The 15,184-nt window shown below is 38.0% G+C and overlaps 1 protein-coding gene across 1 annotated transcript in view; it reads left to right on the plus strand.

The window, feature by feature from the left end:
- Window positions 1-15,184, plus strand: part of MACROD2 (mono-ADP ribosylhydrolase 2) — a 1,066,625-nt gene that overhangs the window by 1,038,358 nt on the left and 13,083 nt on the right. Inside the window, exon 16 of the mRNA XM_032212948.1 lies at window positions 10,024-10,110. Coding sequence (XP_032068839.1) covers window positions 10,024-10,110 — 87 coding nt within the window. The remainder of the gene's footprint in view (window positions 1-10,023; window positions 10,111-15,184) is intronic.

Here is a 15,184-nt window from a genome sequence, read left to right on the forward strand (position 1 = left end):
TCTCCACACTTTGTTGCTTGAAGTATCTCTCAGGTAATCTCGTTGCACTCCAGCTGCTACTAAAATTAGCTTATCTTTGGTTGTCAATCTTGCTTCTGAAAAAATGTCTCTTCTTAAGTCCATCATCATTACCATTTTTTTTTCTTCTGTATCTTGGAATCTGGGGTAGAGCTCCAATTTGTTGAATTCCCTTTTCCATATTCCCTTCTTTCCACTTTCACCCACATTTGCTCCATTAATAAATTCATCCATTGTCTTGTCTTTATCTTCTATATCTTCATTCTCTCCTTTAATTTTTGGGGCTCCAACCCGATCATCTTTTGCTGTGAGGAAGACTAGTCTTTCCAACTTCTTCTCAATTCTCCCATATCCTTCCAATAGATTTTGAATGCCAGCCAAGATATTTTGGAATGTTAAGGTTTCCTCATCTGAATATTGATCCATGTTTCCAAAAAAGAAGAAGGAAAGAAAAAAGAAAAAAAAACTAATAGCCAGTGCCACTCTAGCCTTCCAGGCCTCTTTTATTTTTTTATTTTAGGTTGACTTGAACACAAGTTCTTTTATGCTCTTCAAAGGAGAAGGGTTCTGGGTTCCCCCCCCCCATTTCTTTCCCCTGCCAAAATAGTTCTCAAAGGCACCTGTGAAAACAATTCATATCCTTGGCTCTTTATCAGTTTCTGTAAACAAGTTGCAAACCCTTCAGCTACAAAGTAAGTGAAATCAAAGAAGGAAAGAGAAGAGATATGTTGTTTCAAAAACTCCAGCCTCTGACATCCAAGTGTCAGTGTTGCTACTTTTCACTTTATAATATTTATCTCTGCTTATAGGGAACAAAGTTCTTCAGCTTTCTTTTAATAACAAGTAATAGGAAGAATTGTTAAAATAAAAAGGAAAGTTTTAATCCAGAAGTCAAGAATTAAAGCAGCAAAAAGCAGAAGAAAAAAAATCAATCCTTTCACTTTAAGAGGAGAAATAAGAAATGTTGTGAGCACCTCAATCCACAAAGAATAGTTACAAAGAAAAAAAAAGCATTCCAAAGCAATCCAATTAGGATTAATTTCACTGCTCAAGTCTTTTGTTTAAGGATCTAATTTGGCTTTTAAAAAAAGCCAAATTTTCTTTGGGCAGTCTTTCGCAAAATAGAAAAAATACCTCACCAAATGGACTCACTTTTTTCACTTCCTTCCTTACGGAGCCATCCTGACTTCATCAGTCTGGGGGCTGCCTGTTTACCACCAGCTTGAAGCACTTCCCTTGGGTCGATCAGGGACTTTGCAATGTCCCTGAGACCAGCAAGGCTTCATCTTTCTGATCACCATCTCTACGGGATGGTTTAGGTCTCAATGGACCATCCAGTGGCAAAAATGTCAACGGCAGTCTCGGACTATTGAGACCGCACGTTGTGACATTGGTGCCTCCTTCCCAAAATCCAGTACTTAGTTGCTATTGAAATAGACAAGTTTAGGTTACCATAAGTTCAGTTCTCATTCAATTCATTCCTTTCCCTTTTCATCTTTCTCTGCTCAAAAGTCAATGCTTGATCAAGGTGAAATATTATCAGTTGGAACCAGAGGTGGGTTGCCAATTTTTCTACAACCAGTTCGGGTGGACTCTCACGAATGCGCAGAAACATCTGGGCAGGTGGGAGGAGTCTCCTGCCACTGCTACTACCAGTTCACCGAATCCAGGCCAAACTGGCAACAATCCATCACTGGCTGGAACTGTGGCGATACATTGTCTTTGTGGTTGATTTATGGGTGCATGTATGCATATATGTATACATATACATTCACATACATATGCAAACAATTAAGTACCATTCAGTGGCCCTATGAAATGTATGCTTTGTTCTTAAAGTTTTTTACCTGCAGGTAACCTTATCAATTAGCAAATGCTAATAATATGCAATTGCTAATTGATTCTGAGACAAAGATAAATTGAATGGTTCCTATGGCTCATGGTAACTTAAATTAAGGCTAAAAGCTACATTGCTATGCACTGCAATTAAAACAAGTCTGATAGAACATGCACTAGTACATGTTTCTCAGTATTGCATGGCAATGAGGGCAGCATAGAGCATAGAGTTTAATAATGCTGCTGTCACCATCATATTCTTGAATAACTGTCCAGCATTTTTTTAACTGTATGAATATAGTGTTCTATATTCTATCAAATTTTGAGGATAAAATCACTCATCTTCATGACTTAAACACTGCCATTGTTACAGGTCCAAGCAAGGTATCCAACCCAAGATCTTATCTTGATTTGCAGGATCTGTTTCAGCTTGTCACAAAGATGTGGGCAAACATGGTAATATTATCATTTACAGTATAGTGAATGTATCATTGTGGGATAGTGTGTTTGTTTTTTTAACCTCTGAAAACACCTCCTTTTTAAGGTAAAATAAAAGAAAGACTGAGGGTGCAATTACTAGCATTGCTGAAAGATGGGAAAGAATTGGTTTTTGTCATCTGGTTGGATGACCTGAATGGAGAAGGTCATAGATGGAATCTAGAAGGAGTGAAGTTTTACTAGTCTAATATGTTCGCTCAATGGCTGTATGATATTCTTAGTATGATATTCATACACTTAGTATGATATTCACCTGAATCAAGTCCATGGATTAATCATTGGGAGTCTTGCTCTACAGCTCCCTCCATTGTCTAAGAAACAGATTCCATAAAATAACACTGGGGGATTTTGACTATCAAAATCTTGATGTTGTTATCCTGCTTCTAATGGGTATGGCCACTGGGAGATTTGGAATTAGGAGTCACAATTTTGCTAATGATTTTCAGATCTAATTCTCTATAGCATCTGAATCAGGAGAACCTATAATATAATATAATGCAGTGCTTGTGCACCATGATAGATTGGCTGCATGGCAATAAACTGAAGTGGAATCCCAGTTGGATGGAAATTATATACGTTAGGAGTTTCTAATCCCGAGAACAAGAGGAAATACTTTTTATACATCTTTTTTAGGACTGTAGTAATGCTGACTATAGCTGTAGTTAGCAGATATGTTAATATGTACTTAATTTTCTTTGTATATTTCCCTTTGATTATTCCCAGTAGAAAGATTTCAGGTTTGTATTTTATCTGTTCTTGCACCCATTTCCAAATTTTTATCCAATATTTTTGTGTTTCCGGGCAGGTCCACCATATGTGATAATAGGTCCCTTGTACTTTTTTACACTTCCAGCAGGTCGGCTTCATGTTTGGGTAATATCTTTTAAATGATCCATCCTTTTATACAGGCCTTCCCGAGCCATTAACTCCTCGGTGTTTTTTTAAATTTTGGAATGGTGTCATGTTAGCACTGAGAATTTTTTGAGAATTCTAGAACGAGATTTGCATGTCACCTCGTAGGGCAGCTTACAGTTCAAACTACATACAGAGGGAAAAATGAGAAGCATAAAAGTACTAAAATACTTTTAATAAGGGGGAGAAAAGGAGGAAAAATGTACACACCTGTGGGTGTCAAAATAAGTGCGATCACTGCGGTATTACAGAGAACTTCTGTCTTAGCATCACCATCATAGCGCTATTGAAAAGGCAGCAGGAAACAACGTATGTGAAAGTTTTCCATTAATATTAGCAAATATCCACCAGTGATGTGATAAAAATATATCCTTCAGTTTGGTCCAGTGAAAATTGCAGTGATATAGAAATTATTCCCCGCAAGAAGACAAGTCGAGGTAACTAAGGTGTTATGAAACCTTTGTCATTTATTTTCTGTAGGTGACAAATTTGGCTTGTCATTTAAGGAATATCTGCCCTTTTCTTTTAGAGTAGTGCCTAATTAGGAGAAACAAATTTAAGATGCAGATTGTTATATGACTGGCTAGGGAAGAAGTGCTGTTGGCAATTAATAAATGCAGGTCAGTCATATAAAGAGGAAAGATACGCACTTTCTCCTCCTTGCACTCTTCAAGTACAATCTTCTGGTAAGAGCTGTTTTAAATGGCTATAAGTCTCAATAGCCTAGTAGATTAAAGGGTTCACTGGCTTGTCGATCAGAAAGATAGGCAGTTTGGTGGTTCGAATCCCTAGCGCCACGTAACAAAGTGAGCTTCTGTTACTTGTCCCAGCTTCTGCCAACCTAGCAGTTCGAAAGCATGTAAAAATGCAAGTAGAAAAATAGGAATCACCATTGGTGGGAAGGTAACAGCGTTTCATGTGCCTTCGGCATTTAGTCATACCGGCCACATGACCATGGAGACGTCTTCGGACAGTGCGGGAAAAAGAGGAAAAAAGTCCTGATACGTTACGTGATGTTGCTGTGACAAAGCAAGTTTGACACCCCTGCTATAGGCTCTGCTAAGCTACTCTAATAGCCTACTCTCTTCAGTACTGTTATAAATCTTATTGGAAGGCTGTCTGTAACTGTAGAATAGTCTGAGCCAAGATGGCTCAGGACTCTGGTCCTGGTCTTTTCAGGACTTTGCATGAGATCTTGTCCACTCATGTCCTTCTCAGATTTGCTAGAATCTTCAGCAAGTCACTTTCTTGTGCTAAATCATAATCAGTTCGAGAATATGCTGATGAACCTGATACTTCTTTTAGATTGCTATTTCTTAAGTGCTGGAGGTTGATTTATTTCAGACTATAGCAAAAAATTTAAAAATGGGGTGAAGAGATTGTCTATTTCAGCCTCAGAAGTTCTTTCAGTAAAAACATATTTCAGTCTGGTTTACATAGTCAGGAAAGGAATGTGTACATTTATATTTTCTTTCTTTTTTTCTTCCTTTGTTTTTACTTGCTGAAACTTTGCAGCAATCTTCTGCGTGTTTTCAAAGAGAGTAAATGTAATAAAAAATAATAATCTCAAATAATTAAAAGTTATACAGTACTGTACAATGATAATGACAAGTGTTCATTTTCAATCAGTTTCAGCTTCTGATTTCTACAGAGCACAAATTCAATAAGCTTTTCTCCAGCAGAGATAGAAACAAAAAATAGTGCACTTCCAGCTTTTATGTTATATGATTCAATACAATTTAGAGAAAGCAGGAAATAAATTAGATATTTTCTTACAGACAACAGATATTAACCCTCAAACTTCTAAAACAGAATTCTGCTGCAAAATCTACTCCATATCACATTTTTCTTAGAAGATAAGCTTATTGTGTGTTTTCAGGTTTCATTTTTGTTATTTGTATGCATATGGGATATATTTACATACATTTCTTTTTAAAAAATAGCGAAGTCTGTAAGCAAATCTTTCCATGGAGCAGAAAGAACATCACTGAAGTTTTAAAAATAGTTGGTCTTAGCTATTGATTTTCTCGAAATATCATACAGCCATGAAGATTTATGATAATCAAGCCTGTCAGTAATGCAATTGGAAATGGTAATTGAAAGTGGTATCTTGCAAAATACATCCTAGTATCTCTCATCTCTGGCTGTGGAGCTCCTGAAATGTGCATCTTGTTTGTGTTCCAAGCAATAGAAATCAAGATTGAAAGGCAGAGAGCAAGGCACAGGGGGGAGAGAAAGAGAGAGAGGGAGGGGGGAAAAAACCCTTTTGAATAAAATGCTTGGAAAGGCACTTCTTGTTTTGATCAGATTCTCCTGTTTATGTGAAATGGACTCATTTCTCGGTGGCACACAGTTTTATTACACAGCAGGAAAGAAGTGCTTGGGGATAATACCTGTTTCACATGCATGTCAGTATAATGAATGCTGCTATTGTTCTTCCTTCCATAGCCACCCACATGGTAAGGCGTTATGAACAAAATGAGGATTTATATAAATAGAGTTTTCATTTTATGGAAAACCTGCTGATCCAATGGATTGAACATCCTTCGCTTGCCACCCACTGCAGCACTATAATGCAAGATTTAACTTTGAATTTGCTTTTTTAACTTTCCCATGTGGAATTCCCTATGCCTTGCATTAGTTATTATAGTGGTATTTTGCCCTTCTCTGTGTAACCATGACTATTTTGAGTTGCTTTGCAATGTAGTAGCTGTTAGATGTACCAGAGCAGGCAAAACAGTAGCTGGCTATTCCTTTCCATAGTTCTTTCTGAAACTTTTTCTCATATTGCTGTTACAGAAGTCATGATAAATGATTCCCATTATCAGCATTATCAGACCAGGGTCCATGGCCCTTTATTCCCCCAATGATTTCTAATACTGCTAGAAGTAATGTCCCAGTAAAAATTACCACTTCTAACCTTCATGATAACTTAATGGTGATGGTGGTGTTGAAGGTGGGACAGGAAGAATCCTATGATTTGATTCACACATCATACAAAACTAATAATGTGCTTATTTTGTGGCTTAGCTTGATGCAAACATAAAACTGGATGAATAAGCTATGGTTAGTTTTAAGTAATGATCCACATATTAAAATGATGGGGAGGGGGTTGTTTCATTCTGTATGAATAAGAGTACAGAATTAACTTGTGGATTCCTGGCTGATGCCTTGTTTATTTGTACCCCATCCAATCCTGAGCTAATTTGCAGAGGATAAGGCAACTGCAGCTAAAGGAAGGCAGAAACAAGCAGTTGGACAAACAAGATATAATCACTTTGCTCATATGAAAAACATTGGCATGCATCTGGCTTGTTCAGCAAGCCATGGTTGGAATGCAGTCACTGAATATATTGATTAGATAGATAGATAGATAGATAGATAGATAGATAGATGCATACCACTCACGCATCATCACAAAATATCCAGAACCGTAAAGCTTACAAACTTGAAATTTGGCACGTATGTTCCTCTTGGCTTCTAGGTGCTCGCTAAGAAAGGATTTTTTGAAATGACCATCAGATCATTAGTATTTCTTATAGTATTATTAACAAGCTCTGATGCTAAGGAGTTAGACTTTCCACTCCCTCTCCCCACCTGAAAAGAACTCTGTTCCAACTGCCACTTGGGTATGGGTGTGGCCAGTGCGTAGCTCATCTGACCTGCATGCTAGGAGTTTAGACATTCTACTCCCCCTCCCCATCTGAAAAACACTCTGATGCTAAGGAGTTAGACTGAGGGAGAGAAGGGAATAGGGGAGGATCAATGGGGACAGCCTGAGGGAGAGAAGGGGAAGAGGACAGGAGAGGCTTCTATGGGGCAAGCCTGAGGGAGAGAGGGGGAGAGGCGAATCATAACTACTCATTAATTTTCAGTCTGTACGAATCGATTTATCAAGCCTGATTACATAACCTGATCACAGTTTCATAGCGAAACACAGGTATTCAGCTTGTGTGTGTTTGTGTGTGTGTGTGTGTGTGTGTGTATTCATTCATTCATTCATTCATTCATTCAAGAGTTTCATGGCTATGCAAGACTCTTGAAAGTTCATAGCCTTTGAAACTGCTGTTTGGCACACAAGATAAAGTCTACCCTGCTATAATAAACCTTTATTTGAAAGCTTTGGCTTGTTGAACCATTTGTTGCTTGAGCACATGATCCAAGAAATGCTAGGGAGAGGGAAATTGCAGCATTATTCCTCAGATTGCCGCCAGACACTCTCTTCCTGATCCCTTTGTTGTGAACAAACAAAGCACTGGAATGCAATTGTCCTAACAAATTCGCTTTTGAATTTCAGGCGAGCTTCTGTTCTGCCTGACATCTCATAACTGGATATCAAAATGTCTTGATGCTGCTGCGTGTTCTCAAAATGGGAGAGCACCATCTCTCACATCATGCCATTTTGATTGGCTTCCAGGAAAACCTTTCAGAAAAAGCGGTAATAAGGCATGGATGCTATGACATTATTTATTATTATCATTTTATTTAGTATTAAATGCATTATTAAATTTACTTACCACAAAGTAACACTAGTCTATTTAGGATGCATCCCAAAAATCTACCTGAGAAATATCGAGAAGAACCTCTGTAATAAATAACACTGAAATCTATTTATTTTTTCCTTCTTTAACAATGTTACATTTAGATTAAAGCACATCTAAACATACTTGCCCAAACCTTTAAAAATGTATAAGAGGATGTAAGGCCTTCGATTCTAGCGAGAGCTTTTAACTGCTTCTCATCTAACTATCCCAGTAGCTTTTATTAAAACACATAGACAATAAAAATTCAGTGGATGACTTTAAATGAACCCAGTGGCCCTTGGCTTGACAGATCCTTTAGAAAAAAATGCTAATGTTTCAACACTGGATGTTTTATCCTCCAAGTGTGAACGACAGTGATGAAGAAAACACTTTAGAAGGTGTAGGCCTACTGCGTTTAACAAATGCCAAGGGAAAATTTTCTCTGCCCTACAGATTTCTCCAGAGAAGTCTTGAAATTTTAATATGCATGCTAACTTGTCATTTCAGGAGCTCACTAAAAAAGAAGGCCTAATAATAGTGGCATTTATATGTAATCTAACAAAAAGGTGGTGAGATCAAGGAAGTCCAATGATCTATAAAAACGAAAGAATGGCTCTAAAGTAAATTCAGATTTCCCCCCAATTATTTTAGACATTTGTGGCCATTTAGTTTGCTGATTAAATTGCCTTAATTTTCTTGGTGATAAATGTATAGCATGGAAAGTAGAGTCTAGAATGGAGTGAATCCTACTTTAAAATCCCCTTTGAACTCTGAAGCCCATCAAGATATTTTCGTGGAGTTCTCATGAAGGTAAAATTTGGCTGGATGAATGAGAAAGTCAAATCTACCCCTCCGAGCTCCTTGGAAAAATGGATCTTTGTACATGCCCCTTTTTAATGGCTGATTTATTTAAGAATGGGCATTCTCAGTTTCACTTCCTCCTGCCTGCTTCCTCATGATTATCCTTTGCTTGATGCGAGGAACTGGGGCTCTTTCAATACTTTCGCAGCCCTTCCTGTGGGAAAAGAATGTATTATTTGTGTTTAAAGACGGATGTTTTGAAATGTTCAATCACCGCAACGGCTTCCCTCTTCCTAAATTCCGATGATTGCTTAGCAACCAATTGCTTAACTTCTATAGCTCAGCCATTGGGTAGGCATGCCATGCTTTCCATTTGTCATAAAATAGGGAAGAGCCATCATGAAAATCAGCTAGCAATTGGTCTCTTAAACATCTGAAATCATAACATTGGGAAAGAGCAAGGTATGAAGCCAAAAGCATGAAGGAGGCTTTGGCTACATGGCTCATTTTGGAGATTTGTTAGGAGTTTCAAAGTTCCCGAGCAACCTCAGGCACAGGAAATCCCAAAATGCTGAGTGCCTGGAATTTACATGTAAATTCCAGGTTGCATGTGGCAGCTAAGGAGGCAGGCTTTTCAGGAACAGGTACAATGGTGGTTTGGCGACTTGGGTCGCTGGAACCGGCAGCCACCCAGGCCTGCCACACCCCCGAACTCTAGTAGTCTGCACCATCAGTGCCACCATCTTGTTTTTCAGTTCTGTGCATGTGCAGAACAATTTTAATTGCACTGCACATGCTCGGAAAGCGCGCACAAGAGCAAACCAGAAGTAGTGCGGGCTGGAACCCACCCCTGAACAGATAGTATTTAAAATGTTCCAGAGTGGAAACTTTTCAAAACTTGATTAGGTCCCCATTTCGGGTTTATTATTGGGATAAGTCATACAGTCAGCCAGTTGTTCAGAATGGATTTGGCACTTTTATCCACTTATCGAGTCCTTCTCAAAGACCTGAGATAGCCAGCTGCTGTTTGATGATTTTTACGGTATTGTCACAGGATATAAGCTCTTCCAAGTAACACTGTCTTTTGCAATTGGACAGTTCTCGTGGTGGTCATGATGATTGTGGTGATAATAGTGGTGGTTATAAGGAGATTTTTCAAGGACACTTGCAAAAGAAAATCTGGCAATACAAACCAAAATCCAGGCTCTGATGAAAGTCTCAATCCTGCCCCCTGCAAAAGACTTTTGAAGAAATTTCTTTTGAAATCTGGCCTCCTTCACAATCCTTTCGGGGAGTCGCTCTCATCTTTTCCTGAATAGCCAACACTCTCCTGGCATTCAGAGAGCTGATGGAAAATAACAATGAAACCAAATGGACCATTAACCAGACATCACCCATGTTCATCTGCTATTCTCCTCTATTGTCTTTTCTGAAGGTGCAGAAGAAGAGAAAGGAGAGCAGGTGATCGATTCCATGCAGCCTGAAGGGCAATGCGATACAGAAAACATTTCAAGTATTGATGGTAAGCTTCCCAAGACCTTTTGAAAAAAGTGTGCAGGCAGCGAACACCTCCCTTTCTTAGAGTATGATCTCGCCTCGTTCAAAGGTACTCTGCAAAAAGTGTGGATTTATGCAAGCCACCAGCCTTCCCAGCTGTGAAGCACAAGAAATGCTCTACTGCCCTCACTTATGCAATTGAACTTTCAATGGGATTCAGGCCTGAGCACTCAAGCATGGGACTGACACTAATTTGCCTAAGCCAAAAATTCCACTGCCACAGGGAACTCAACTGTAAAGCAAATGCACACAAAAGCAGTTCATTTCATGCCTTTGTTCTCTCTTGCCTCCCCGACCCACTCTGTGAACAAGTCCATCGCTAGTCAAGGTGATGGAATTAAAAAATTAGCACCAACTGAATGTAGAGAACATCAACCTTCCCTTTAGTCACCTTTATATGTCAGCGTTAAATCTGCAGACAAAACCCAGTGAGATTTCATTAATTTGTTCCAACATTTGGGGCTTATTGTTTAAGTTTGCCTTGCTGTACAACAGAGGTGTAGGCACCAAGGTTCATTATGATGTGCAGCTAGACACCTTCAGGCTGTGTGCATCCATTTTTGTGAAACTGCCTATTTTGGATTTTATAAAGAACTAAATGGCTTTTTGAGAAGAAATAGATGGGATCATGAACCAAAGAAGTAGAAAATGAGAAAGAATACTGTTTCCTTACAATGTTCATAATCTGATAATGTATTTCAGGGTCTACAGGAGGGAAAGGCTAAATTTCCATTCCCTGGTATGCTGTGGTTAAAACAAGGCATACTCTCTTGGTTCACAAATGATGCTAAGATATAATCATGGATTACATGCTACAGTGGTTAATTCAATCATAATGTGGTTTATAAGGTTATCCTGTGATTTATTGAACAACGTATGATTAAAATAGGGGTATGACTCTGGCAGGTAGTGGAATATAGTGGGACCTGGCATGCTGTGATCCACGGAGTTGCAAAGAATTGTATATGACTCAGCAACTGAACAAACAACAATATAAGTACATATTAAAGTCTAGTAAACATGCGCAATAATTTCAGAGCTACATACAGAGCTGTGAAAAGGTTGACATGGATTTGCTCTACTGCCTTCTCTTTTTTTATCCTGTGCATACCAACATTTCTAACCCTAACCCCAGAAATGGTATTCAGCTGATTCGGACCGGTTTGGGTGAACCGGCAACATAAATTTTGAGTAGTTCGGAGAAGTGGCCCCACCCCCGTCATTTCCTGTCCTATAGTCCCTTGTTTTTAGCTCAGCTGATTCGTGCAGCAGAGTGGATTGCCGCGCCTCAGCTGAGCTAAACAACACCTCAGCTCACCAGTGCTGATACCAAGGGTTGTCTTAGAGTGCTACGCGCTCAAGAGCTCTCTCATAGAACCAGTAGGAAAACATTTGGAATCCCACCACTGCCTAACCCTAACCCTGTTGCTATTTCTGACTAAAGAATTTGAATAAATCACTCACAAGCTTCAATCTATGCCTCCTCTTATTCGCTTTTTTTAGTTATGTCTTTGGATCTGTATTTTTTTGCTTCATTACAGATTCCCTTACGCTATCAACGTGAACAACAAATTGTGATAGACATTTATCAGATAATGAAAGGATTCTTAACCAAGCAGTCTGGTATCATCAATACCCATTTCTTTTAGATTATGAACTTCACTGATAATGGCTAATACATTTGCCTCATTTTCTACCATAGGCATCTGTTTCTAAGCATGATGACATCAAGATAAGGAATTGTCTGTCATGATGTCATGACCCAAACTTTGTATGTTTGAATTTGCATTGCAACCTGAGTACACAAAAGGAATCAAATAATAGCCAGTTTCCTATATTCCCAGCAAAATCTCACTTCCCTTTCTATCCACCACCTCTCAGTTGGTTCAAATAATTTCCTGCCCCAAGAGAACAGAAGAGTTTTGTGTTGTGCATAGCAAGAGGGGCACAGATTGGTTGTCATTTACCCTGGACATTTTATTCAGCGTGGGAAATTAACACAAGACTGTGTGCACTACATTGAGCCGTAAACATACCACCAAAAAGAGGGGCCTAGTGTGTTGTATGAAATGTAGCCTAGATGCAAAATCAGCACCTTCAACTGTGAATGGGCAGCAGGATTGAAAGATAAGTAGGTAGGGGGCACATCAACTGCCTAGTCCCAAGTCTTGGGGAAGTCAAACCACATCTTTCTGAGTCTTAGATGAGTGGTATCTTATCTGAAGTGATGAAAGACTGCAATGCCAAGCTTACCATTTTGGGTAGCCACCATACAACATCATCAATATCATTATTAGGAAGTATAATATAAATTAATTCATTGGGGGAGGAGGATGTTACAGCATAGCACAAGTTGTGAACCTATTTGATTTCCTGTGAAGTTTGGTTTTATCATTGATGGGGGAAAGACTTCCATTTTTTTGGGATCATACTAGTAAAGAATGAACTTCTTTTTCTTTTTACAATCCTTTACTCCCCTAATTTGGGGTAGAATAGGAGTGACTGAATGGAGCTGAGCATTTATTGGCCAGATTCCCTTCCAGATGCCTATGTGGAGTTCCCAGCAGATATTTTCTCTCTGAGAGAGAAAAATCTGCCTCTATCTAGAATTGAACTCTCAACCTTCCAAATGGGAAGCAAGCATCTTCAGCCTTAGGCCACCACACCGCTCACAAATAATGAATGAACTAACGTGTTCAATCAAATTTAACATCAAGGATAGATTATCATCATCTGCAACTATTTTTTTTTCTAACTAAGCACGTATTGATTTAATTCCATAAGTAGGAAGAAAATACAAGCAAGTAAAATGTTTGACCTGAAATACAGGGATCAGTTTTGACACAGAATTATTTCTCTGCATATCTATAGAAAGAGCAGTTTCATTTAAGTTTGAAAATGTCTGTGCTACTGCAGTAAGTGGTTTAATCTAGCAAGTGTGGAAGTAAAACATAGATGAATAATTCACAAGCAATTCAACAGAATATTTGCTAGTATATTGGTATGACAACAGTGAGTCAGAAGCAGATTTGCTTCATAGCATATGACAAGCATATTAATTTTTTCCCATTGTCTCTTATTTTTCAAATATTCTGTTCAGGTGTGAATTTATTCAGGCAATTTCAAAACTTCCAGTCAAGAGCCTTCCAGGGAAATGCCAAGCATCAGCTATAGATGTGCAAAAAGAGTTTTTTTTCCCCAGAATAACCATAGAAGTATAATAGGAATAAGTTGTTATAATTCAGACTTTATACAGAATTCCATTCAGCCCTACAGAAACAATTCAAAAGAAAATATATTCAGTAGTATTAAGATCTCAGAGACCAGATATTGTCCATTACATAATCATCTAGAAAGCTCATCTTTTGCTCCACAGTACTCTATGGCTATTTCTTTCTTTCTTTTTTTTTAAAAAAAAATTATTAAATGTTTTGATCTTTAAAAACAATAGGAAAAACACAGCAAAGAAAAAAAACACAATAAGACAAAACAAAACCGCCATTTATTGCATTTATAAAATTGTAATAATATGTATTATGAGGAGTGAGAATGTATAGAATTATATTTTTTCTATTATAATTAAAATTACCCTGAAATACTCATTCAAAAGGATAAGATGTGAGTACATTTTGAATATCACTGCTTTTTTCTGCTCAGAATTAGAGTGGAAAGTAATTGCCCTTATAAGCACATCTCATTCAATCATTAGCTTGACTCAAATACTGAATTTTGGCCTTTAGGTGTCTAAAGTTCTATAGTTGGCATCCTTGAAAAGAATGGATTGTCACCTGCAGGTTAGTCCACTTCCAGGGCCAGGAGCAAATGGTTCCTGATTGAAATAATGACTGCCTGCAGGGCCTTAATAGCTATAGTGATATCTTTGATATCTTTAGCTGTCTTTAATGCCCATCTGCACTTTACTTTTTATGGTGCAAATGGGCAACTAATTAGTTTGTTGTCTTCACCGGAGTTTGATACTGTTGAAGACTGCACTCACGTCGACCATGAAAACATGCTCCTGATTAAGATACTAGAGTTGCTGCTATATTTCACACATATTCACAGTCAGGTGCTGGTTCTCTGGGTAAAAATTTCTGCATATTTTAGCAGCACAGACGTTTCACTTTGCAGTTGGTACAGTGAAAAGTTTGCTAGGATATCTTATAGAATTCAACTCTGAATAAAGTTTTCATCAGTGATATCAGTCATAAAGTGTTCAATAGCAGTTCTGCAGAATATATATATATATATATATATATATACACACACACACATACATACATACATACATACACACACACACATACATACATACACACACACACATATATACACACACATACACATACATACATAAATACATACATACACATACTCACACAATATATAAAACAAATTATACGTTAATTATTTTGCTGCCTGTACATATAATGAAGAGCAACTAAATCCTGGTTGGGATCAGCAACATGCAAAATGATGTTATTGTATTATTATTAAAAATAAAAATAAATTGCATCCTGCAATGATACCTTTACCATCATCAAACCACAACATCTCCCTATCCCAGGCCTTTGGGAAGGTCTCAATAAATAGATAAAAATGCCAAATCTAGTCTAAACATCTGGCTGACTGTGCAGTGAACCAGAATAATAAAGAACTCACTCGATGCATATAAAGGCTAACACCAGCTAAAAAAAACTGGCAGCTGTGATTTCACACTGTTGTGAACAGATTATAATAATCACAAAGTATCAAAATCTGAAAATCAAAACATTATGTCATAGCCTTGATGCTCTCAATGGTTATTGGCACACTGGATGCCATACCAAAAAATCTTGAACAGCAATAGAAACTCTGTGGATTAACAAAAATGTCTATCTCTCAATTGCAAAAGGCCACACTGCTTTTATGCACACATACACTTTGCCGATACATTTCAACATCCTAGCTCCTTTGGGAAGAACACTTCCCAAGTGTACTTCATGCACTTTGGGAAAGAACCCAAAGCGTATGAAGATCAATACCAGCTAAAGAACTAG

This window comes from Thamnophis elegans, chromosome 3 (assembly GCF_009769535.1).
Source record: "Thamnophis elegans isolate rThaEle1 chromosome 3, rThaEle1.pri, whole genome shotgun sequence".
NCBI classification, from domain to species: Eukaryota; Metazoa; Chordata; class Lepidosauria; order Squamata; family Colubridae; genus Thamnophis; species Thamnophis elegans.